At 39.2% G+C, this 27088-nt stretch overlaps 1 protein-coding gene and 1 pseudogene across 1 annotated transcript in view; both read right to left on the reverse strand.

The window, feature by feature from the left end:
- DGKK (diacylglycerol kinase kappa) overlaps window positions 1–27088 on the reverse strand; it is a 103821-nt gene that overhangs the window by 47549 nt on the left and 29184 nt on the right. Inside the window, exons 2-5 of the mRNA XM_006913406.1 lie at window positions 13011–13121; window positions 11184–11264; window positions 9130–9234; window positions 14–97 (exon numbers count right to left, since the gene is read on the reverse strand). Coding sequence (XP_006913468.1) covers window positions 14–97; window positions 9130–9234; window positions 11184–11264; window positions 13011–13121 — 381 coding nt within the window. The remainder of the gene's footprint in view (window positions 1–13; window positions 98–9129; window positions 9235–11183; window positions 11265–13010; window positions 13122–27088) is intronic.
- Window positions 14089–14207, reverse strand: LOC112481030 (annotated as a pseudogene).

Consider the following 27088-nt stretch of genomic DNA (forward strand, 5'->3'; position numbering starts at 1 on the left):
AATGCTCTCCAACATTACAGTGTTGGGTCCGGGGGCTGTGACTGGAGTACCAATAGTGCATTCCAACAAGGAAAGGGTTGTTTTCTGCTGCAGGTATCTAAAATATATCAAAGAGAAGAGAGACTAGTGAGTTAATCACAGAGACAAATTAGAGAAGGCCAGACAATCTGCTGCCAAGGCTGAAATGACCTATATAGGTGTCAGAACATGTGAAGAGATAGAATGAAAGTTGGAGTCAGTTCCTAAAAAATCTCCCACCTTTGTTTTTTTCCCATTGGTTTTTGAAAAGGAAAAACAATAGGGAGTAAATTATGGAATAGAGGCTAAAGGCAGGAGCAATGATCTTTATAGTGCTTGGCCAAATCACTGCATTGGTTTAGTTTAAGAAAAATTAGTCTTATTAGCCTTGGTCTTGGTTCTCTTTGAGTAGTCAGCAAAAAGTGGTGGTGAATTAGAGATTCAGTGATATCCAAGTCCTCTGGCTGGTCAAGAAAGGGAGGAAGAAAGATTCTAACTCTGGGCTAAGAAATCCTTCTCAGGCTTTAGCTACCTTGTGGAGATATACATTCACCTTCCTGGCCCTACTGTTGCAAGGTGAGCAGAATATTGCATTATCTTGACAATAGTTTCATCTCAGGGGCTTCTTGTCCAGGCATTCTTTTCTGAATACCATGCTCTGACTGCCTATAGTAGATACATGGTTTATCAATTTAATTCATTAAACAAATATTTACTGAGCAACTACTATGTGCCTGGCATTTTTCAAAGCACTGGGGATATAGTGATGAATAAGTCAAAGTTTCTGCCAATAATGGAATGACATTATGTTTGTCCTCTTTCACAGTATTGAATTTGACATTTACTGTTAACCTGCTTGTAAATTCTACATTTGTTTATCATAGCCTGACTCTCATAATTGTGGGGCAGGCACAGGATATACCAGCAACTAGTTTTGGTATTGAAAGGAGAGAGGCGAGCATCAAAAGCTCCCAAGTTTGTTTTGGGTGTGTATTACACAGGACTCCTCTACCCTTTCTCTAATTCCTGTGAATGTCTGATTTTTTCCTTCTCTGCCTTCCTTTGGAGTATGGACGTAGGCGTACATATTTAGCTTTTTATTCTTAACATTATAATGGGCTAAATGTATAAAAGACTTTAAAGAGAACTATATATTATCCCTGTTTCCAGCTGATAATGATTGGTTTATGAGAGAGAGTGAGCGAGAGAGTGTGCTGTTGAGGGCTCTGGTACATTAAGTGTTCAACCTTAATCAATGTACAGGAATTAGCCATCTAAACATAGATAGCCTGTACATGGCACTTTCTGGTACCTTCTTCTCTCTTCTAGTATGATGGTTATGTGCTAAGCTGCTGTCGTATTGACCAGGAAGCTTCTGGAAGGAAAGGTACTTTGATGAGTGAAAGGCTCAACTGGTCTGGGATGACTTTGTGATTGCACCGTTTATTGCATGCTGAGGCCCTGGCAATGTTTTAAGGAAATCAGAGGATGGAGAGTTCTGAAGTGACATAGTTATGGCTTTGGCACTCTGAGCTCCTAGCACCTTTCTATTTCCTAAGACACTAGATTATAGCTCTACAAGTACCTTCCTTCTTTCCAACCTCCTTCCCTCCCCGCAATAATTACTAAGAGCCTACTTTGTATTATCTATGCAGCTAGGCACTAAAGATACAGAGATGAATGAGCCACAGTACTTGCCCTCAAGGAGCTCATAGTCTACTGGAGGAGACAACTTCCTAAACAGATCATTCCAGTATAGAGTGACAAGTGAGCTCTCCTAGAATCCACAAGTTTCTATAGGACAAACAGAAGAAATGCAGAACTCTGCTTGGGTAGGATGTTGAATTTCATGGTCCAATTAGCTACAGAATATAAAAGAATATGTAAAATAGACATTGTTGGATTAGCAGTTGAGGAGATAGGATTTATATTCCTATATGCATCCTATTCTATAAGAAATCTTTGATGCATCTAACCCCGGATAAGTATGTATTGTTTATTGAATTGTGCCCTTCCCCCTAAAAAACGTTCAAGTCCTAATCCCTGGTACCTGTGATTGTGACCTAATTTGAAATAGAGTCTTTACAGATGTAATTAATTTAAGATGAAGTAATAATGGATTTGAGATTACCCTAATCCAATGCCCAGTGTCCTTATAAGAAGAGGGAAATTTGGACAGACAAAGAAAAACACCATGTAATAAGAGAGGCAGACTAGAGTAATGCATCTACAAGTCAAGGAATGCCTGCAATCACCAGAAGCTAAGGAGAGGCAAAGAAGGATCCTCCCCTAGAGCCTTCGGAGAGAGAGAGAGCATAGTCCTGCCAACACATTAACTTTGGACTTCAAGTCCAGAACTTTGAGAGAATGAGTTTCTGTTGTTCTAATTCGCCCAGTTTGTGGTCATTTGTTATGGCAATTCTAGGGAACTAATGCCATTTTTGATACTGGGAAGTAGAGTCCTGCTGTGATAAATACTAAAAATATAGAGGTAGCTTTGGAATTGGGTGGTGAATAAAGCCTGGAAGAATTTTGAGGCACATGATAGGAAAAGCCTAGGTCGCCTTGAATAGAATGTTACTAGAAATATCAACATTAGAGGTGCTTCTGGTATGGTCTCAGACAACTGATGAATATATTATATGAAACTAGAGGAAAGGTAATCCTTTTTATAAAGTAGCAAAGAACTTAGGTGAATTTTATTCTACTATTACTGTTACTATTCCAAGTTTACTGTAGATTTTGTAAGCAATAAACTTGGATATTTCACTGAGGAGATTTCCAAGCAAAGTATGGAAGATGCAGCTTAGTTTCCCTTTGTTGCCGATAGTAAAGTGCAAGAGAAAAGATATTTTGAGGAAGGAACTTGGGCTAGTATGCTCAAGTTGCCATACCAAAATACCATAAACTGGGTGGCTAAAACAACAAAAATTTATTTTCTCATAGTTTGGAGGCTGGAAGTTCAAGACCAAGGTGCTGGCTGATCCAGTTCCTGGTGAGAGCTCTCTTCCTGGCTTGCAGATGGCTACATTCTTGTTGTGCACTCACACTTTCCTCAGTGCATGTGAGGATGTGGGGAAGCTTAATCTATTTCTCCTTCTTTTCTTATAACATCACCAATCCTGTGAGATTAAGACTCCACTCATGACCTCATTTAATCTTAATTACCTCCTCAAATCCCTATCTCCAAATATAGTCACATTGGGGGCTAGAGCTTCAAAATATGAATGGGGGGGGACACAATTCAGTACATAGCAGAACTATTAATCAAAAAGCCACTAGAACTTGAAGATTTGGGAAATTATCAGTATATCCATACTGTAGAACTTGAGAAAATGTGCTCTGGAGGGAGCACTAAGGGTGTGACTGGGCAAACTCTTGCTGGTGGGATTAGGTGTGTGATACATGGGTTCAATAACCTCTCTCAGCAGATACACTGCCAGCTTGGACTGAAGGGGACATACATAGGACAAAATGAAGGCTGTGAGACTTCAGGGATTCTACAGCAGAAAATTAGCTGATAGAGCTACTCAGCTGTGAAAATGTGTTATCCTTCAAGAAAATAGAAATATAACTCCAAGGGGCTCAGAGGTCAGCAGGGATGCTGAGAGTGGCTCAGAGGCTAGAGATGCTGCCCATGCCACAACAGAACTAGAGAGTGCAGGCCTGAGGGTGCGGTCACTGCCTTCGTTAGTTCTAGAGGGTGGGGGCACCTCCTTGGTTAGAGAGGGGAGCTGCCCACTTCTGTGGATTGAAAGGGTGTGGGCAGAGGAAAGAACACCAAGCCACCAGAGAATTATTCTGAGGCCTGGAAACATAATGGAATTTGCTCTGCTGGCTTGCCAACTTGCTTTAGACCAGCAACCCTTTTATTCCTTCAATTTTCTCTGTTTCAGAATGGGAATGTCTATCCTATACCTGTCCAAACATTGTATTTTGGAGGCAAACAATTTGTTTTCTAGGTCTCACAAGTCCATGAAGAGAGAATAATTTTTCCCTGAGATGGACCATACTAAAAGTCTCACCCATACCTAATTTAGATTATATATAAGATGAGATTTTGAACTAAGTTAATGCTGGAGTGGGTTAAGTCTTTTGGGGATGTCAGGATGGGGTGGATGTATTTTGCATGTAGGAAGGACATGAATTTTGGGATCCAGAGGGTGGACTATTGTGGGTTGAATTGTATTCCCCCCAAAATATGTTCAAATCCTAACCCCTTATACCTGTGAATGTGACCTTATTTGGAAATAGGGTCTTTGCAGATGTAATCAATTTACAATGAGATCATACTAGATTAGAAGGGGCCCTAAGCTGGTATTATTATAAGGAGAGGAAATTTCACACACAGATACACACAGAGATTAGAGTGATGTGTCTACAAACCAAGGAACATCAAGGAATGCCTGAAGTCACCACAAGCTAAATGAGGCAAAGAAGGAACCTCCCTTAGAGCTTTCAGAGAGAGTATGGCTCTGCTAATACCTTGACTTTGAACTTCTAGAGTCCAGAACTGTGAGAAAATAAGTTTCTGTTATTTTAATTCACCCTGTTTGTAGTCATTTGTTATAACAGTCCTAGGAAACTAATACAGTATGTCCTTATAGGCCTTTCTAGTAACTGGCACAGATTAAAAATCCATTTGAACACAGTTGAAAAACTGTTGCATATATACACATCACTATTACAGAATGTTCAAATCTCTCAGGTTGCCATTGATCGGGTCACCATATCATCCAAATCAGGACTTTCAACAGTGAGATGGGGAGCTCTCAGTAATTATGCTGGGACAACAAGTGTTCATCCTGAGCAAACCACTAGCCATGAAGATACTGTACATGAGATAGAAAGTAATTTAGCCTTTGGATATCCTCTTTGACCCAATGGTTGTTCAAGACTGTATTGTTTAGTTTCTATGTCTTTGTGAATTTTCCCATTTTTTGCTGTTATTGATTTCTATTTCATTCCACTATGGTCAGAAGAGATACTTTGAATGCTGTCCATGTTTTTAAAATCTGTTAAGGCTTGTTTTGTGACCTAATATGTTATCTATCCTAAAGGCTGTTCCTTGTGCCCTTGAGAATAATGTGTCTTCTGCTGCCATTGGGTGGAAATTTCTATATATGTCACTAAGGTCCCTTTGATCAATAGTGTTATTCAAGTCAGATGTTTCTTTATTGATTTTTCTCTGCATGCTCTATACATTATTATAAGTGGAGTAATGAAGTCCTCTATTATTATTATATTGCTGTCAATTTCTGCCTTCAGATCTTTCATTATCTGTTTTATATATTTAGGTACTCTGGTGTTGGGTGTATATATATTTAAATTATTATATTTTGCTGTTGAATTAACCCATTTATTACTGTATAATGTCCTCCTTTTTCTCTAGAGACAGTTTTAGACTTAAAGTCTATTTCATCTGATATAAGTATAGCCACCCATACTTTCTTTTGGTTGCTATTTGCATGAGATAGCTTTTCTATCCCTTCACTTTCAGTCTACAGTATATTTAATTTTAAAATCAGTCTCTTATAGACAGCATATTTCTGGGTCTTGATTTTTACCCATTCAGTCACTCTAGGGCTGTTGGAGTCCTCCTGCTCTCCCTTTCCCTTGTGGGAGGAGATCAGGCCAAGGGCATTCCTTTTGGCCCCAAGCTTGGCCAGACCGGGGGATTGGGGCTATGTAGGTAAACTGCTTACTATGCTTTTCTATGTGGCGATTCTGTCTCTGTGTTCCTTAGAGTTTCTGCAGCTTCTTTATTGTACTTTGAAACTCTCAGAGCTATTTTGGTTGGCATGTAGTTGTTCATTTGTTGTTTTGTGGGGGAGGGAATAAGCATTGGGACCTCCTAGTCTGACATCTTGCTGATATCACTATGAAAAGTTAATTTCCTAAACATTCTCAGCCGTTGTTTAAACAGTTTTCTTTAAATACTTCTAATGACATAGAGCTTTCTACCTCAAGAGGCAGCTGATGCCATTCTTGCAGGTCACACTGAATGTTAGAAAGTTATTCTACTAGGTCAAAGACTAAGAAAAAACTTTCTAAAACTTAGAGCATTGAATGGACTCTTTTGAAAGAATCTTGGTTTCCCATCTTTGGAAGCATTCAAACAGAATCTACATGACTTGATATTTAGATGCTTTAGAATTTGTAATCTGTAGTCTAGATTACTTTTAAGGTCCATTTCTTTTCCCATAGTCAATGGTTCCATGACAATTCATTATTAGAGAAAGCTAACCTTTTAATCTAGTCTTCCACGCAGTTCCTTACTTTCATTTTTTTCTTTTTTATTCTTCTTTAAATCTCCCAGGCTCAAACCTTTCATATGCCTGTGACTTCTCTTTCTCTTTTGCCTGTCTCATATATTTAGGTTCACCCCCAACCCCCAGCTCGGTATCTACTATTTGTCTTTCCTTTCTATCTTCATTCTGGAGCTTAACTTTGCTTTGCCTGTTTTAATCTATAACCTCCTCTATGATCTTCTGGCCTCCAGTTTATCCCTCATTTAATCCAACTTATATTTCTTAAGTATCCCTTTGATAAACTCTCTTCCCTTTCTAATCCATCCTTAAACTGAACTTTGATCATGTTGCAGTTCTTCCCCACTCTTTATCCTGGCGTTGATAATCCTTCACAATCAGACTAAACCTACCTCTGTAGATACACTTATTGAGTCACTTTCCCAAACTCTTCTGGTCAAATAGAGTTCCCTTTCTACTCCTCAAAATAGTTCTGTTTTTCTATTACTCAGCTTTTGCTTATGCCAAGTCCCCTGGTCAGGACTTTCGCCTATCCCTAATCCCCAGCCACCAATAAAATCCTATTCATCTTTCAGTCAGTCTCAAATCTCTCCTCTATAAACTCTCCCCAGAGGACACCAGTCCATACTTATCTCTTCCTCCCTTGAGCTCCCATACCACTTTAATGTCTGTTTTATTCATCTGGCAATCAATTGTGCATGGCCTCGTAACATCTCTGACTATTTCTTTTGAGTATATTTTGTCTCTTCAACTACCTAAAAAGATCACTGAGGCCAGGAGTGGCCACACCTTCTTTTAAACTCTCTATGGAATAGAACTAGGCACCTAGTAGGGGCTCACTTCTTAATGTGTATTGACTAGTTTTCATTAGGCTATCCAATTACTTAGTAGTAACTTTAATAGACCACTAAGTTCATGATTAATCTTTCTTCAGTCCAAACTAGGCATTGGTGGTGACAGAGGATAGAACAAACCATTGAAGATAAGGTATATGTGAGAGAAAGCATATTTTACTCTTTCAGCCTCAGGCAAGATGAATTGCTAAGATGCTGGTGGTGAGACATTTCACTACCAGCTAAAAGTGTTCCTTAATGGATTTAGGTCCCTAGAGCAGCTCCACAGAGGTTGTGATTACAGCCTGAAACTCAACTCATCCAAGAGAGTAAACATGCAGATTATTATTATTTTTTTCCTTTTTAGTTCGTGTCGGATAGTCAACATCAAGATGTTTAATTCAATTAAGTCAGGAATTGTACATTAATATCCTTATGGCTTTCTCTAGAAGTTTTCGCATTCTTGGACTAGTAGTTTAAATTCAAAATATCCTATGTGACTTTTTTTTTGCCAAATTGAAAATGAGTAATTCATGAGAAAGTGTTCCAATTTGGATAGAGATAAGCTGAGGGAAGAAAAGGGATTGATTTACAAGGGTGAGGGTGTAAGAGAAGCATGTAAATCACAACTTTTTGTAGCTACATCTAATGCTGTGCTATAGTGGCCTCATAGTGGGTGGGCAAGAGGGACAGGATGTACTTCTCCATTCCGGAAAGGAAGAAGAAAATAAAAAAGCAGTGAAATGCCAAGTGCTAAGTCATGCAAAGACCATAATCAGATTCTAAGCAAAGAATCTCTCAGTTAAACATATATAATGTGGGCCCAGGAGAGACCTTAAAGATATGTGGAGAGGTACCTAGGCCCCAGTTCAGTCAACTTGTCATTTACTCACAGCCATGAGTAGCAGAATTTATAGTTATAAAACTAACAGGTCAAAGCCTGAGAAGTCTTAGGGGAGTGAAGACAGATGGTTTTTCTCCATGGTATTGTTTTTACTTCTAAAATCCATTATTATCAAGCCGCAGTCTACGCTGCTTCATCTCAAATGTCTATGAAAATCCTCTACCCTTTGCTAGTTTTTAAGACATCAGGTTCTTCTTAAGGGTGGATTCATGTTCCCCTTTATCTCCAAGACCTTCAGAGCAGAATTTTGCTTTAGGATGAACCATATATGGTTCCCTTTCTAAAGTTTGGCTTCAAGATTACCCTCAGATTCATTTCTTCATTCAAAAAATATTTACTGAGCCTCGGCTATGTGCCAGACACTGCTCTAAGTATATAAATGACAAAAATCCCTCCCCTCTAAAAACATACGTAACTTCTAACTGTGGTAGGTTTGCAGAAGAGTGGGCTGAGGGCATAGCCCAGAGTTTGAATGATGGCACCACTTGTGGCAGGGAGTAGTGGCCAGGAGTTTGGTATTGCTAAAGAAACTAAGCTTTAAGGAAGACTGCTCCTTGCTCTTCTCTCTACATTTCTTTTGTGGTGGACAATAAACAGAGAGGCAGAACTGCATAGTGGTTAAGGACATAGGCTTTGGAGTCACACAGCCTGGGTCCAAATCCTGGCTTTGCTACTGAATAGTTATTTCATCTTGGTCTGGTTCCTTCTTTTTATGAGCCTTAGTTTCCTTAGCTGTTACTGTAGTCACTCAGCAAACTCAGTCAAGGCTGCTGATTGCAGTTTTACTAACATAAGAACATCTGAATTAACTGTTCACATACATCTTGAGTGCCTCATCCTTTGGGCATATAGTGACATCTACATGTCAAATGAATGTGTACAGAGGTAGCTAAACCACATACTTACCAAGGCCTCATTCTAAGTGAATTAATCCTGTTTACAAATAGTTTTAAATGGGCTTCTTAATGATATCTATCTATAATTCCCGACCAGATGGTTTCTACTTCTATCTTATTATTTCTCTATGTGAAAGGTGGCTTAACTAATGCAGTCAATTATGTGTTTACCCCTGAGAGTTGTGTACATTCTCTACTATTTCCCTTACCTTACGAATTTCTCCCTGTTGAACAGTTTTTATGACATTAATCCATTCTTCCATGTCTTTCCGATTAGGTGCAGCCAGGATAACTTTTCGTTGTGGTGTGATCACCTAAACGAAAAAGTCATATTATTAGCTGATTCCCATTCCACAAATTTTCCCCCAAACAGAGCCTGTAAATTCTCCAAAGACCAAAACAGGTCTACCAAGCATAACTGAAGCCACTTTTTAAATACAAAGCAGAAGTTCCAGAGCCACTTGAGGCTCCTTAGATACCTACCCAAAATAATGATAATACTAATAAATAACACTTCAATAACATTTACTATGTTCCAGGCACTGTTCTATTGCAATACATGTATATTATTTATTTCAATCTTCATTGCAACCCCATGATATAGCCGCCCCGCCCCCGCCACTTCATTAGGAAAACCAAGGCAAAGGGAGTTAAATGACTTTCCCAGGGCCACTTGGCAGGTAAAAAAAATAAGCTAGAATTGAAATCCAGAGTCTTTGGCTCTGGATCACATGCTTTCAAACACTAAGCCGTATATTCATCTATTACTCAAATAAGGTTGCCTGAAAATCCTACTCACTCACTGCTGCTCTGTCTGCTTGAAAATGTTATATGCTTCATCAGGGTGTGCCTCTTTCTGTTTGGGAGGAGAGTTAAAATGGAGTGATAAATCTAGAAATCCAGTTTCTTTTTTTCTTATAGTCAGGGACAACATGAAGAGAATTTTACCATTGTTTCTCTTAATCCTGCTCCATGCAGGAACCGTGGCAGGAATAATGAAAAAGCCACGCTGAGGGTCCAACAGAGGTAGACCATGGTTAGGACTTGGTCTCTTTCCAGAGGGCAGGAGGGAGCATGGATAGCTACAGCATCAGTCATTGCTTCAGTGGCCAAACTTTCCTTTACAACTAGCTTCCCAAATCTTAGAACTGGAGCTCACCATACCAACAAACATTTTCTCTCTTCTTTTGCAAGTAGCATATCATGATTCTCTGATATATGGAAATAGGAACTAGTAGGAATTATGAAAACAGCTACTCCTTTGGTCTAAACTCATTCTTATGTGGGGCTGATGAAGAGTGCCTCTGTGTTTTTATAGGTTAAGGGGCAACCTAGCCCTTGGTATTTCTTTGTAAAGACCAAAATCATTAGCCTGTGTGCTCATAGCCCAAAGGTTAAGCTTTTTGGGAATGGATCAACAGAACCCTCAGCTTTACCCTGGGTCAGTATGATGTAATGAGAAAGAAATGAGAGTAGGGTTTCCCTCTTCTTTAGCTGCTTCCTCTCAAGGGAGAATAGAATGTGGACCAGCCACAGAAGCAGTATTGGGCTTGTAGCTCTTTAGTCTGCTAAGTATAACCCTCCACCTGCCTGAAGAGGAACCCCAGTATATATAACCCACCACTAAGGTTGGGAGAAGACAGTTCTGGGAGAAGGTGGGTAGGAAAATTCCTGAGCCAATGGATTTGTTATTTTTCAGTGAGCTTTCTGGTCTGGATTTACTTGAATGACCAAAGCCTTATGAAATTTCAGCAGTGCCAAGCCCTTAAATACTTCCTTAGAAATCCCCTGCTTTCTTTGAGGTGTTCTCATCAGTAATCTTAGCATAGAGTAGCTTTCACTTTGGATTTAGGTTCTTATCTGCTTCATCAAAAGAGAAAATATCATGTAGCTCTACTATCCTGACAATTTCTACAACATATTTGCAGGCTTTTGAAAGGCTCCGAGTGATTCTCTTCCAAATCACCTTCATCAGGAGAATTGATTTTTGTAATAGTCACTCTCCACCAACCCTGAAATCAGCTCAGCTTTATAACTGGCTGATAATAGGAAACAGGGCCATCACCTTTGTCCCCCCTATCAGTGGGTTGGTGAATGTGTTTACATGAATAATCTTCAGCACCTATTTGCAATGCTATTTTAAGTGGATTTCTGTACACACTTTGGGATCAAAGGAGACTTGAGAAACCTGAAATCCAAAGAGACAACTCCTCTCCCCAGCTAGTCCCCAAATATGCTCTTCAGCATTCCCAATCTTACTTACACAAAAACTGTGAGAAATGTTTCGACAGCTAGTTTCTGCTAAGGCGACTTGAGACAGATCAATGGTTTCAAAGCGTGCAAACTGGAAAGATATAAGAGAGTGGAAGAAAAGGAACTGTCTGGTTAATAAGACAAAGAGACACTAAAAAGTAAACATACACACATATGCACGTGTACAATAATAGGCATTTTTGACAGTCATAATGCAATCATTGTTTTGCCTTGAGTGCTGGGATTTATTTAGCATCATGATTTTTGTCAATATATCATGTGAAAAACAAACAAACAAAAAAACAAACCAAACTAAACCAAAACACAACTCTTCCCAAAACTTTGATGTGGATTTATTGGACGGCTTGGGTAATTCAGAATTGTTAAAAACTAAAGGTTTATGCTGGAGAAGATAATGGAATGTGGTCTAGCTAGGGACCTAGGAGAGCAGATAGGAGTTATTAGCTCCTATTTTACTAGCCAGCAGCCCTTGACTTTGTTGCTAGTCCCACCCAGTTTGAGGCCTGTGTCTCAGTATATACCAGCTATAGTAAGTAACATCCACTCAGCAGCAGGAGATCAGTACTATGGATACAGACAGGGCTGGCTTCATTGGTATGCAACCTGTGTAGTCATACAGGGCCTCGTGTTCAAAGGGTCCCCACACTTGGTTTAACGCTCTGCTGTTATAATCTTGAAATTCTTATCATTTAACTTGTGTTTTATAAGTGAAGTCCAATGGGACAATGGATCATGAACATAAGCAGGAGATATGCACAATATGCATGTCCACCCAATATCCTGTCACTCCATTTGTATTTGTGATGCCCATGAGCATAGAATTCCATGGACCCATAATATATGGGAGTCCAGCAAGACTCAAAGCAAATACACTGTAAACATGTTACATCTATGATTAAGTAGGTGAGCTGACAGCCTTGAGAGGGCACATTTTCTATCGGAACCAGAATTTTCTTCAAACAGAGCAATGATGTTCTAAGAAACATGAATAACCAACGAACCCTATTATATTCTTTACTCATGTTACTTCCCTATGTTAGCCAATCATTTGTGCTAAAAATGATAACGTTGAAGGAAAAGGGAAGATAGGGAAACCCATTGTTCCTTTTCCTTTCAGAGAGTGTTGGTAGAATGTATATGTATTTAGATGTGAAATAAAAACAGTTGAGCTAGTTTTTTGCAGTTTTGCATTTTAGGTACTGGTGAGAACAAAATATATATGTGTGCATGATCCACTAAATACAAATTATATAATGTTGGTGGTTCTTCATATGAGTTAAATACTTTTGTATTTGTTTTTAAACCTGGCATTGACAATACACAAATGGATTGCAAAATTGCTAATAATTCAATAAGTTTTTTTCTTTTTTAGAATGACATTTAATAACTACTAAAAGATTCTCTGACTTAAACATCTTTTTAAAAAGATGCCCTGACAAATTACTGCTTTACATTTTAGTATCTTTACTCGCATTTCTATTTGCTTTTTAAATAAGGGACCCTGCATTTTTATTTTCTACTGGGTCCCACAAATTATGTCATTGGTTCTGGGTATAGAAGCTAATTGAGGAATCTATGAAAGGAAAGGAAAATAAGAAGGGGAAGGGAGAGAAAAGTGTCTTCTATTTGGCCCAAAAGGACAAGTTAAAGGAAGCATAGAAGGTTTCAACTTTCGCCTTAATCTTTGCTAATATATCTTTCTTTACCTATTAGCCCATTTCCTCATAAAACATTTTCTGGCACCCACCCACTAACCCAATTGACTAATATACATATAATAGGATATATATCCTATATATTCTGTATATTCTCTTACCGCAGGATGGTGTGCAAAGCAGAGCCTTTGTCCTCGAACAAGAAAATATCTAAGCTTCCATCTCTTGAAGGAGTTACAGTTCTTCAGCAGAGGTCCTTCTTTCAGTATTTTCTGAAAGATAGAAGCATTGAGTAGAGCAATTTGCAAGACCATATCACTTGTCCTCTCAGTTGAGGAGATCAGATACCTGGAAGGCTCTTTCTCTGTCACATATCTGAGAAATGATCTGAGAGCCAGGAAAGAACTCAAGGAAGTTAGTTCAATCAGAAAAGGCATTGGTTACTCTTGGATAACACATTCAGGATGATATAGGCTATAAGTTTCTTAGGATACATGTCCTAAGAACTATGGAGAACATCTCCATTGGTGGTAGGGGATGGGGAGGAGGGACATTAACACGTAAATGTAAGAACAGCAAGCCTAGGAAAGAACAATGGTAGGGGAAGAGACTGTTAAGTAAAGGCAGATTTTCTGGAAGTGTCAAGATTGTAGCTCTAGGCAGGGCCTTCCTATAAGCTCTTTTAGAGTGTTCTTTTTTAGAATATTAAATTGAATCACATCCCTTCCCTGCTCACAAGCCTCCAATAGCTTCCCAACATTTTTAGAACCAAATCCAAAGTCTTTACCATGGCCTTCAAGGGATCTGTGGTCTGGTGAGAGAATAAAAAGGGCACCAAAAAGAACTGCCTTCTGATTACTTTCTTGACATATGTCTGACAGTGATTTTTCAGTTACTTGTTGAACAGACTGATTCTAATCAAGCGTAGAGTCTACTTACCATTTTTACCATAGAGGAAGTTTTCAGTTACATTTTTAGGTTACAAACCAACATGCAAGACTGCCATTTAGGAAAAGTACTCACATTCATCAAGGTGGAACCAAACTCATACTGAATGGACAAAGAGCCAGAATTAGTTTAAATCATCAAATCAAGGCTCTACCATGAATTCCATCTATCATCTAAATTATTTATTTATTTATTTATTTATTTATTTTTAGGTGAGGTGACCCTTGGTTGACCTCACAGATTGCAAGGATCTTGTCAGCTTACAATCCCTTATTTTTTCATTTTTTTGAATGCCTACAGCACCTGGTCTTCCTACGTGGTCTCCCATCCAAGTAGTAACCAGGCCCGACCCTGCTTAGCTTCTAGGATCAGACGGGATCGGGCTTGTTCAGGGTGGCATGGCCGTAGACTCTGTCATCTAAATTAGAATTCACCATTGGTAGTTGTGGAAGCGTTTTTTTTGCTCCACCTAGTATTTTACAAAGTTTTTAATTAGTTGATATTATTTAAAAGGTAGATTTCATATTAAAATCCAAGTTTCGTGTTTCTTTAAAATAATCAGAACCTTGGTAACACTGGACCTATATTCTCACAAAGCACCCATCTACTGGAACAAAGTAGCAGCTGTCCCCTTCAGATGGGACACCTGATTCCAGCAGGTGTTTGAGTTTGAGACCCAATCTAAACAATCTTTTGCTACTCCCAATTCTACAAAATATATGTGCATCTATTACACCCTATATTCAATTCTCTAACCAATAATATAGTACTAATAGACAGAGCCTCTGTATGTCAAGTCAGTTAATGAGCAATCTGTGTTTACCTGAATCCTCTTGTTAACTTTTGGGAGTTTCAAGATATTGTACCATCCTTGAGATGCTTACAAAAGAATGATGCCAAGGAGTCAAGACAAGAGAACAATAAGATCTTATGGGAAGAGGGAAGGTGGTAGAGAGAGTGAGAAATTACATTTAAATCATTAAAACTGAGTCATCAATGAGAAAAACAAGTCTTGTTTAAGCATTGTGATTACATCACTCTTTACTTTCGCTGGTCAGGTGGCCTATGTTATATACTCTCAATGATAGTATTTGGTTTTGTCTATCCTAACCGTCTCACCTCCATGCTAAGTCTTCATGATACTTGGGCAGTCATATTTATCCCTTTCTGCTAAAGACTTAATTTCAAAATTTTAACTACTCCACCTTGGTACAACTGAAGCCACACCCATTATTTCTGTCCTTTCCCCAAGTTTTTCTACTCTAACTACTAAATGTTTCTCCAGCTGTTCTTATTCTGTCATATATGGTGTCCCCTGCAATAGCTCATTTTACAATTTTTGGCTAGATATTTTCCCCTTTCCTCCATTTTCAGTTTAATGCTTCCTTCAAATTCAACTGCTTTCTCTTACCCCTGCTGCCATACCTAGTTCTCTTCCTGTTCCTTTCAGGGATAAGATGATAGAGTGAGGTGGTAAGGAGAAAATGGAGGATCTGTCCCTCCAGAAGATTCCCAGAACCCTGGGCCTTCTGGTACCTTCAGAAAATTCTCAGATGCAGGTGATTTGAAATACTGAAATAAGTAGACTTCAGCTTTTTCACCCCAGATACTTCCTTCCATCAACCCTAAGTAATGATCATTCTTTAATTCCCCTTCCTGGTGTTTAAGTAATGTTCTCTTTTTTTTCCCTTACTTGTTCCCTGATAATTAATGATGTCCTGTTATTCATCCAAGGACACAGCAAAACAATTAATTAATCTCTTTGTCTGAAGACACAGCAAATCATCAAAACCTTCAGTTCTCATTCCACGAATCCAGCATTTATCAGAATCAAGAAAAGAAAAAGACTTTGTGGCACATCTGTCATTGGATGAGTGCTTCATTCATATTTTTTTGAGTTCCTACTATGGGCTCCATCTTTTGCTAGGTCCTTTGGGGCAGCTAAATTAGTTGCAGGCACATTCTCTATCTCAAAGGTATGGATAATGGGAGTGAGGTTGAGGGAACGATAATTTATGTAGACAAACACAAGGCTATGTGAGCTCAGAGAACCATTTGAAATAGCCTTGGGGCTTCATGTTCACTGCCCTAAATGTTTACCTTCTGGTTCAAAATGAATAGTTCCACCAAGACAGTGGCTATCCACTCATATACCCTGTCACTGGGTACACCAGCCAAATCAAAATTATTTCCTATCTGTCCCATGAAATTAAACTGGTCACTTTGAATGCACTAGCTTTAAGTGCGTGGCTGTCTCCTCAATGCTGGTTGATAACAGAAGAATCAACAAGACCTAGTAGGGGAAATGGAGAACCCAAGCCCAGTTGCTACCAAGTTCTAGAGATGATTGTTATGATTGAATGCTGACCAGTGTCACCAGGTCATTGCATTTTTAAAGACAAACTGGCTATACAGGCTAAAATTTGTGTGAAGTTTTATAATATTGAAATGTTAGCAACTAATTAATTAAAAAAAGAACTTGTTCAAAGGTCAAATACAACAAGTGTTCAGGCCAAAGTAGGCCCACAGGCAACCAGTCTGCAATTTCTGGCTATAGCTACTGTAATTTTCTCTAGAGGACAAAATGAGCGAGTGGTGGGTATTCCTGGTATCAGAGGAGGTTGCAGTGTATTAATTCAGAGTTTGTGTGAAGAGCCTATACATGTGAGATATATATTACTAAGTTCGGAGCAGATAAATGTTGATGTGACTTATGTATGGTAGGAAGAAAAGTTAGAAGGCCACATAAGAGTTCCTTAAGTTCTAAACACAGGCTTTATATATCTACTTGGAGCTTCTACAAATATTCAAACCTGGATTGGGAGAAGGCAAAGTTCCTGTAGTTCCTTTCCTTTTAAACCCTGTCCCACTTCGGGAGAAACTTATTAACCCTATCACTGTTTCTAAATAAACCATTGTTAATTAAAAAAAAAAAAAAAAAGAGCAGTCCCTGGAAGCCAGTTTGAACAGGCAGAAGCTAAAAATTAATCATTAATCAATGGGTTACCTTAAGTCAATAAAATATGTACATGCAAATGAACCTTTACCTGTTTGGGGCCACTTAACTTAATAACAATATAAGACAAAAATTGGAAGAAATAAACGAACAGATGCATCCTGCAATGGAAGGCATTACCTATCTCATAAGAAGATATACACAGTGATTCCCAGTTCCTGGCCTCTTGCAGGTAACATTATCTCATTGCCCACTTGCCACAACCATGCAGAGTGTTACCTCTAATTTCCAGATGGTAGATCTGAAGCTTGGGCATTTTCTTTGCTTTGCTAAAGGACTCACAATTACAGAATGCCGGTGGGCTCTGTGCTCTTTCCACTCACCACTCTACCCGTGACAAGAAAATTGGGAGTGCCTGATTAATTAGTTATGTACACCACAGAGTGAACACACTACCTCCCCCAAACTTTGTCCTGAAAGACAAGACCACAGATTGCTAAGAATTAAAAGGTGTTCTGTGAACAGCTCTGAATAGAGAGCTATCCCCCACTATCCAAAAATAGAGTGTTCCTATGAGATGTTTGGTAAGGTGAAATGGCGTAAAGCAAAGAAGCAATTACCATTAATTTATATGAAAAAACTTTAAGCATTCCAAGACCTAAAATAGAACTTACTAAATTATATCAAATAACACATAAATCCTAAAATAACACATAATTATGTCCAGTTTTATGCTAAGTGTAACATCCTTATAAGCTCTCTCAGACTTTTCTGATACCTTAGGACACATTTTGCTAATGGATGCACAAAATAAATTGAGATAAAGTGCAGATGCTCACAGACACAGTTCAAAGCTCTGGGACTTAACGCTGAGATGCTCAGTGTAGTTCTCAAGGAAGGAGCTTGGCAGAGCCACTCTTATTGTTCAAAATAACGCTGAATTCTTATTTTTGCTTTTTGCCTTTTTTGGTAAAAGCAAAAATCCTCTTTGGATTTCTTTTGGTTAGCAAAAACAGGCTCTAATGTAGATCTTTTGTAAAAGTGAAGTGTCATAAAGCGAACTTTCAAAAAGGGAGGGGCGGGGGGGACCTGAACTCAGTATTGAAACTGCTAATGAGCTTCCCTCCAGGAGGAAAATGATAATCCAAGGTGGGTGAGAGGGAAGTTCTTTTGTTTGTTTGTTTTTTTCAAAGTGACCAAGATTGACTAGAAGAGTAACAAGAATTCACACGTATAGAGCACTTTGCAATTGATAAAGTGTTTTTACTTTTATTATTGGATACTCTCAGAGGCCCTCTGAAAGGCATCCAGCTCAATTCAGCTCTGTGAAAGACACCCTGAACTTCAGTTTCTTTAGATGGCTTGCCCATATGCTATTATTTCTAAGGCATTATCAAGACATTTGAAAATTCTCCTCTCAAATAAGATTGTCAATGTTTGTTTTGCATTTTTGAGATTTTGCTGAATCTTGGGGCTAAAATATTTGTCAGAAAAATGCATCTCTTATGTTATGAAAGGCAACGAGGAACAGGATTCTATATGGGAAATTTTTCTTGGTGACCACCTTTACAGGCACATAGCTACTTCGTAAAGTGGGGCACACCTGTACTCCTCTTGATCCAAACTGCCATGTTTCTGTGGCACTATTTGTTATGCTGCAGATAGGAAGAAGGTCATAGGATCCTTGTACATACTGAAATGCCATGTAACCCACCTCCTGCTTCTTAAACCAGAACATACTGTAGGCAGGCCTCCTAGTCTTTTGTGTCAATTTTGGTATTAAAACCCAAATAGCACTGCAGTCTCTACTCTTAAACTCTCAAGGCTGGCTGTTTTGTAGTGGGACTGAGTGTGGTACTGAGTTCAATCACCACAGAGATCCTTTGGCTTCATTCAAATCCAAGGATGCAAGACTTATCAAGCCATAGATAGTTCAGGACCCACGTACAGGCAAAATGTCTTTGCCTAAACTGTGGCATCCCTTGCAGAGAAAGCTGGAACTTTGGAAAGCTCTGCTTCATTTTCCTTTTGTGTCCTCTGATAAGCCAATCCTAAATCCATTATTCCCTGAAACTCCTGTATCCTGGCACAGGTGATCTCTCTCTCTGATGCTCTACAACTCAACATCTGTAAATTAATTGCCAACAGTGAGAGTAAGCACATCCTTTTCTTCATATTTATAAAATATCTCCTATGAAATATCTCAACGAGGTTTGCGAAGCAGCCTAATTTCCTATATATAATTAACAGCTGCCTGCTGCTTGAGAAAGGGCAAGTACAGCTGCTGCTGTGACTTTTTCCTATGCTCCCTTCAAAACCCCCAAGCTTCTGTCTGCTATGTCTGTTTTTCTGTGCCTCATTGGGCTTTTGATGGATGAGGCTATGGGGAATGCTTTTACTCTTTCCTAGCAAAAGGAACTCCTATTACATAGCCAAATTGAATTCCAGCCCTACCCAATCAAAAAGTAGGCAAACATCATGACCTCCACCACTACCTGTTATTTTCTCATGCTGTTCTTGGGAGGGAAGCTGGATCAAGTTGGGGATGAGTAGTTTATTACTCCTCAAGGGAGAATCAGACTCCTACTATGTGCACAACCAGAGAAAACAGCTTTCTGCCAATTGCTCTTTCAGTCCAAAAAACTGGAACATCTATTCTCTTTGCTTTGGGGGTGAGGATGATAGGAAGAAAGCCATTTCCTAACACAGGCCTGCCAAAGTAGATTCAGAAGAACAATGTTTGATTTAGTTAAAATGTAACACTGGTGCTTTAGGCTTTAAGAAAGGCCAGGCCCACTGCTTCACTGAAAGCTTTATATTCCCCAAGGTCTTGCTGATGTGGCAGGAGTCAGACAGACTGGCTCCAGCATTTACTAGCTGTGTGACCTTGGGCAAATCACTTAACCTCTCTGAGCCTCAATTTCCTTGTCTGTTAGATGAGGATGCCTCACAGAGCATATGCCTCTATAAGTGTTGAGTCCCTTGTGGATTGTGGAGGCAGGGGCTTGTGTCACAGCTCCATTCATCCCACTACTGGGATCTTCCCTCCCTGATACTACCAAGTCTGGCTAGCTAAGGGCTGCAGCAGAAGGATGAGGAATAGGGTGACCAACTGTCTCAATTTTTCTAGGACTTTCAGTGCTAAAAGCAGGAGAGTCATGGGCAAACCGAGACCTGTTGTTCACTCTATTGCTGAGGAGCCAGATCTTTCTACTGCTTAGATGTGCAAGGACTGTAGCTACAAATCCCTCCCACAGCTTCCTGTGCTAAGGAAGAACTATAGAGGTGCATCCATGTCTCCACTTGCTATTAGTGAAACAAAAGAAAGCTGAGAATCATGCTACATTTTTTTCTTAATAGGCAAAAATTTTAACCAGTTTCTTTGATATCATTCTAAAGATATTTTATACACATGCACAAACATATATACACATATATTCTTTTTCATGTAAACCATAGCATTCTATGCACAATGTTTTGTCTTGCTTTCTACACTTAATATATCATGAAGCTATTTTAATATTGGTATACACTGAGCTGCCTCATTTCTTTTTATACAATTATATGGCATTCCATTGTATAGATGTAATGTGATTTACTTGAACAGTCTCCTGTTGATGAACAGTGGTTTAAAATTTTATTATATTACAAATGATACTGCAATGACTGTATATACATGCCATTTTACATTGGTGTGAGTACATTGATAAGATAAATATCAAGGGTTAGTGACTTTAAAACTAGTCCACTGTGACTACAAAGCATAAAAATGTATGTTTTCTCAAATCTCTCTGCTACCTCTCCCTTTTCTTTTTCTATTGTTAGAGTTTCCAAGGAAGGATAAGCATCACTAATTGCTTGGTGCTTGAGCATTTTGGACCTAGGCTGACAAAGTGCAGAAAGCAATAACCTGGGTCTTGGCAATTGCCCTGGGAGTAGTAGCTGCCAGGAAGGGGGAAGAGTTCAGCTGAGTCTTCCCAGACCTTCACACAGGTTTGAATGTTGGTTTTGCTGCATCCAACCGTGAATCCTTGAATAAGCCATTTTATGACTATGTGAGACCACTAGTAACTTGGCTCATGGTGGGGATATGAGCTCTGGTCTATGTAGTTCAAAGTCTATGCTCTTGCCACAAAACTGCCTTTAAACTTTCAGAGCTACTCTTGACCTTAGCAATGAGTAATCTTCTTCCTCCCCACCAAGAGGTAATGAAAATAAGGGCCCAAGGGGGGCTACACTTACCCAAGTCAAACAGCAAATTAGTGGCCAATGCAAGACTGAGCTTCAGGCCATTCTATTTGGGCTATGGAGAGTCCTTGCTGACCTTTTGAATGTGAGTGAAGGTGCCCTGTAACCGTCTATAGTCATTGAGTTTGCTCAGTATTGGCAATGCTTCCTGGAACGTGTGGATAGTTTGGGGGGCTCCAGTAGAATTGCATGGAAAGGGATGTGAGAAGACCAACAGGCGGATGGCTTGACTTCAAGAGTGGGGTAAAGAGGATGAGCTGGGTCAGAGCTTTGGAAGTTTGAGGAGAAATGTGGCTTATGGGAAAGCTTCCTGCAGAAGGTTGTCTTTACTTCACAAATGTAAGGAAGACTAAAGATGTCAGCTAGAGGAAGGAAGATTGCTTTTGAGCTTTGTGAGAACCTAAAGCTTTAAAGCAGGAAATCCAGTAAAAGGAATTGTGTAAGTAGAAGTTTAGTTTATAGACCCACGCTGCTGCAGCAGCAGTTCCTGCTGCCCAGAAAAAGAAGTTCTGTGGCCACACAAAGTCCTTAAAGGAAAGATATCAGGGAATTTTGGACCCTGATCTTCATCTTAACCAGGATTACAGAGGCCAGGACAGCAATGATTTTATCTAGTGCCACTGACTTACAAAGAATGACAAAGCATGCCTGCCTTCTTCCCCACCCTTTAGCCTGAACATCAGCTACCAAAGATGGACAGGTTCTTCTAAAATTGTGTGGATATTTTTTCTCTCAGGGACACTCCCCCACTGCTTCCTGCCCTGGGGACCCACCACTAAGCTACATACCATCTTTGTCTTAACCACCTACTATGAGACCAGTAACTGCTGTTCTGATTCTGGTGATGTCCTCACAGAAGCAGCCAGGACAGCAATTTCTTCACTCAGATTCTCTTCAATCATCCCTCTCCAGAGGAAAATAATTGTTTCTGGTGACAAATGTTTGCTATTTGCCCTTTCTACACATGCATTATCTCATTTAATGCTCCCATCACAGTCCTGTGAAGGAGGTAGAAAATTTGAAGCTTAGATAGGTTAAGTGACTAGTTTGAGTCACAGTGAGTAGCAGAGCTGAGGTTTAAACCCAGGTCTATTTGATTCTACTGCCCGTCCCCTCCAAATCCCAAGCATCTACAGGATAACAGTCATCACAATCTAGCTTGGGTGTCAGATCCCAGGGATCACTATTTCATGCAGCGGGAAAAACCGTAGGCCAATAATGTCTGCAGATTTCTCATTAGTTTAGCTAAAGGAAACCAGGAACTGCAAATGATTTCACAAACAGGGAGAAAAAAAATCACGGTTCTTTGAAGCAGTGCCTGAAATGCCATAATCTCATATTTTGCATATTTCAATACTTTGTAATAAAATGCTGGACCATGTATAGGAGCTCCTAAATCTGGAGACTTCAGCCTTTAGAGGTATTTTTAAATCCTTGCAACCTAAGGCCAAATAGAAACTTGCGAATATGTAAATATGTAGTTCATTTGGCTGCAATTCACTCAAAGAGCAAAGTGATGAAGACTCAGTCAGTGCTTTTTGTGCTTTGGTCTTCAACAATACCTGTCTCCAATCATGGCATCAAATGTAATAATAATGGGGGTGCAGCGAGCCCACATCACCTAACCATGTGTAACTGGGGAGTTGGAGAAATTGCCTTATTGCCAAACTGACCTCATGCAGACAGCCATCTGAAGGTGTGCACAGAACCTAAGAATACATTCACTAACAGGTCATCTGGGGATGAAATGGTTAGATAATAAAGGGGGATGTGTGAGTTTTTGTTTTTACTCTTTCTCAGTCTTATGAAGTGGTGTTAACAAGAATCATGAGTTTGGTAGACAAAAACTGATATTAGAACCATTGGTTCTGCTTGCTTCTTGCAGCAATAGTGGTCAAAGGGAAGATGAAATTCACTAATTCACTGATGGTTTTGTGTGTGTGTGTGTGTGTGTGTGTGTGTGTGTGCACATGCTTGTTTGTTTTGTTCCACCAGTGGTAGGTGAGAGCAGGAGCAAGGTAAGGGCACCTCAGGGGTGAGATTGACTTGTGGGTGGGGTTAGGGAGTTTCCACTCAACCTCTAAAGCCGTGGATAGTCTTGCTACCTCTGAGCAGAGGACTGTCCCTAGCTGAGCAAAACTGCCTCAGATGGAGGCAGGAGGCATGGTAGTTTGACAACCTACCACGCCTGGAGGGAAAAAGGAGGGAAGAGTTGTGACTGCGGGAGACACTAATCTGTCAAAGAAGAGACTGTGTTGTGGCCATTGTTTCCAGAAAAATTACTGGCTTGTTAACAAAGTTGCAAAGGTGTGCCAGTTGATAAAACAAGGTCACCAGGGAGACAAGCTTCCTGGAGTAATAATAATAATAATAATTATTATTATAATTGTAATAACAACAACGATGACGACAACAATGACAATGACAATAATAATAATTGCTAACAGTTGGTGAGTCTATGTGGGAAACACTGTGTTAAATCAATGTACATGGAGAACTGAGGCTTGAAGAGATTAGGTAACTTCCCTAGCAGGTTAATAAATGGCAGGGCTAAAAACTCTCTTGGAGTTTTATAGAACATAGAAGACCAGTTATTCCTTCAGTGAAAGAAAAAGAGTAAGGTTTAAGACAAAATCTCTGCCGGCACTGAGTTGATGTTACAGTAGGACAAGCAAACAATTTCAAACAGCAGTTAGTACTATGACAAATTCAAAATTTGTGGGTTTGAGTCCCATCAGAGTCTTTTTTTTTAAAGGAAGGTTTAAATTACTGTTCTTATTGCAAGTTATAACCTATCCTATGTCAATCGACAGAAGGACACAGGATTGGTGGGAGATAGCTGTATGAATCACAGCTATTTAGTTCAGTTTTGTTTTTTGTTTTTAATATTAAATGTTAAAGTAATTAAGGTAATAATAATTGTTTAATTTACATAGCACTCTGTCAGCTATAAAGATCTTGAAGATTCTCACTTGACTCTGAAGATGACCCTGCAGAGTAGGTGAGGTAGGCAATACTATTTGCTTTTTTCCAGATAAGAACACTGTGACTCAAGTGAAGTAAGGGACTTGCCAAAGGTCACTATGTGGTAAACTAGTTCTGGTCTCTTGACTTACAGTACAAGGTTCTTTTCATTGTATCTCTAAATTTTATGTTTTCTGTGTTGATATCATTTTAATTAGTAGTCTGTTTTTCAAAGCCTAGTTTCTCCTTCTCATCCCTTTCCTACCATCCTGCAATACAACTCTCTGCCATCATTGCTGGTAAAGAAGTATGGCATAATCAAGTGTGCTATTAGCAGACATCCTATGGTAAATGAGGGTAATACCATGCCGGGCCCAAAGGAACCCCTTCTCTGACCTGGATGGCTCCAGTAGCAATAACAAAAAATTTAACTTGGGCATGTAACTACTGCACAAAAGCATTCTACAAGGATCTTACTAAGAAAGACAGAGTTTTGCTATTACTGTTGCCTTTCTTTCCCAGAGGCCACTTCCCATAGCTTGTTCAGATGCTTTACCCCAAGACTTACAGCTACCCTTTTCATGGTTTCGGACTTTCATTTATTTATGTCTCTGTTGAAACACCATCCATTTTTTTCATTTTTTTTTTAACTTACATTTTTTAATTTACATTTTTTTTTCAACTTCTTCCTGCCCCTCTCTAGCCAGGCTAATGTTTAAGGGATTAAGACTGCTTATCATCTAAATGGCTACTAACTACAGTAATCAAATTCTAATGCCCATTGGCCAGGGCTTAGGGCAAGGCTGACTGTTACCCTTTGGATTTTGTGCTGCTCAACAATTGATAGCCTACTCAGAAGGGAACGTCAGAAAGGTACAAATGCATTAAGGGATTGAGAAAGAGAGAGAGGAAGGAAGATATCAGTGGTATTATAACTCAAGTTGATAGGCCTGGAAGGTGAGGAGAGGAGAGGAGTAAAACAGAAATAAGAAGAATAAGATGAGCATGTTACATTGGAGGCTGGGGGTGGTAGCAAATTCTCACGGATTTGTAAATGACAAAATATGTTCATTTTCCCACCAGTGGCACATAAGATTCCCACTAGAACCATCTCTCAGCCACCATTTCATTGGCTCTGAGATTGTGCTCTAATTAGTGTGTGCAGTTCTCTGTTAAAAGTTGCTGAGGAGAAGGCAACACTGACTAAAATGGGAAGAGAAGGATTATCAGCTGAAGTCTTGGGGACAGATACACTTGAACTGCAAAAAATAAACATTGACAAAATTGTTTTCTGGGGCAGGGAGGCAACTGTCTTTTAATTGGAAACAGGGCCTAAAAATCTAGGATTGCCTAAGAAAAGAAGGATCAGGGAAGATAGCAAGGGAGAGTCCGGTGTGAAACAGACTCACTAATAGCAATACACACACTAAAATTGATACACAGAGAAATATGGAAACATAGCTAACCCCTCTTGCTCCTTTCATCCCTCTATATATATAATAAAAAGCAATGTACTCATAGAAACATGTCTGATATCCACCTTTTCTGAAATGTCCATTATGGCTAGGCATCCTGCTAGGCATATTATATACATTAGTGCAAATACAACAATATTGAAAGGTAAGTATTATTAGGTTCATATTATAGACAAGGCTCTGAAGCTCAGAATGGTCAACTGACTTCTCCAAGATCACACACAGTTATAAAGGGAGATGATTTTGAACCCAAGGCTGTCTGATTCCAAAGCCTAGATACATTTGTACTCATTATACCATACATATTATTCTCTTTCCTGAAATTGGGGGTTGATTTGCAGTGTGTGAGAGAGTAGATAGTTTGCAGAACCACAAGAGATCTGAATGATACAGTTTGTGTGTGTTTTCACAGAAACATTTCTACTTGGTGCTGTATGGGCAGCAATATGGCAGCTGGAAAAGACAGTGGGCCTAACACATTCTGAATTCCATAGTTTGGACTCCAGCAGTAACCTGATTGTGAGCAAGTCACGTCACTTCCCCAAGCCACCATCTTCTTGCTAGGAACTGTAGATAAAGATGCTAAAATTTGGCACTTGCTTCATCAAGGGAAGACTAAGATGTAGCAGACAAAACTATTAATATTGCTCAGTTCTGTTGCCATAAAGTAACTTTCCACCAAATTAAAGAATACAAGCACAGGCATAGGCCCAGAATAGAAATTATTTCAAAACAGAGCAAGTCAGAAAGGAAAACCTCAGCATAAAATTCACTTGGTAAATCACAAATATATGTCATAGGGGAGTTATGTATGATGGGCACAGTGCCCAGAGAGTGCCATAACTTAACCATTGTAGGTACCTGATGAATGTTTATAAAGTGAAATTGAGCATGGGAAAATATACTTGGGGAAGACAATGAGAAAGGGTGTTCTCAAATGTTCCTATTAATTGGCTCCTAAAAGCCAGTTGCTGTTGTAGAAAACACATAAAGATTCTTATATTTCCAAGCACATATGTTTAGGCAAAAGCCAGTCTGGTACAATAAAAAGGAATATAGATTTTGGAGTCAGATAAACCTGAATTTGAAACTCAGCTCCATCCCTTAGTAGATGTATGTCCTTGGGCAAGTAATTTAATTTGCAAACCTCAGCATTTTAATCTGTAAAATCACATATAATGACACTCAACTCTTAATAAAGATCAAGAGAATGCATGGAAGTACTTAGTGCTAAGTAGAAATTCAATACCTATTTCTTCTTTCCTTCTGTGGATATGGTGATAATATTTTTTAACCCTAAATTGGAACAGAAAGCTTGTTAAGTATGAGTATGTATGTGGTTGCAACAGAGTATTGGGTGTTCAGTTTGAAATCAGTGTTTTGCCCCAAATATTGAAGCATAGTTTACATACTAATAGTCTATGCCCAGTGGGTCTTTACTACCAGAGATTAGGGTGCTTTTGATTTTTGTGGAATAATCTATGCAAGCACAGACTCTCTCCTTCCCATGAGTAACAGAGCAGGATCACTGGGAAAAAGACTATAAATAGAAAATCAAATTTAAGTTTGTAGAAGAATTTGTACCTGCTGTCCCCATAAAAATGCTCATAGTGCTGGGATTTCAGCTACTCCACCACAAAACAAAACC

The sequence above is a fragment of the Pteropus alecto genome, unplaced genomic scaffold (genome assembly GCF_000325575.1).
Source record: "Pteropus alecto unplaced genomic scaffold, ASM32557v1 scaffold365, whole genome shotgun sequence".
Lineage (NCBI taxonomy): Eukaryota > Metazoa > Chordata > Mammalia > Chiroptera > Pteropodidae > Pteropus > Pteropus alecto.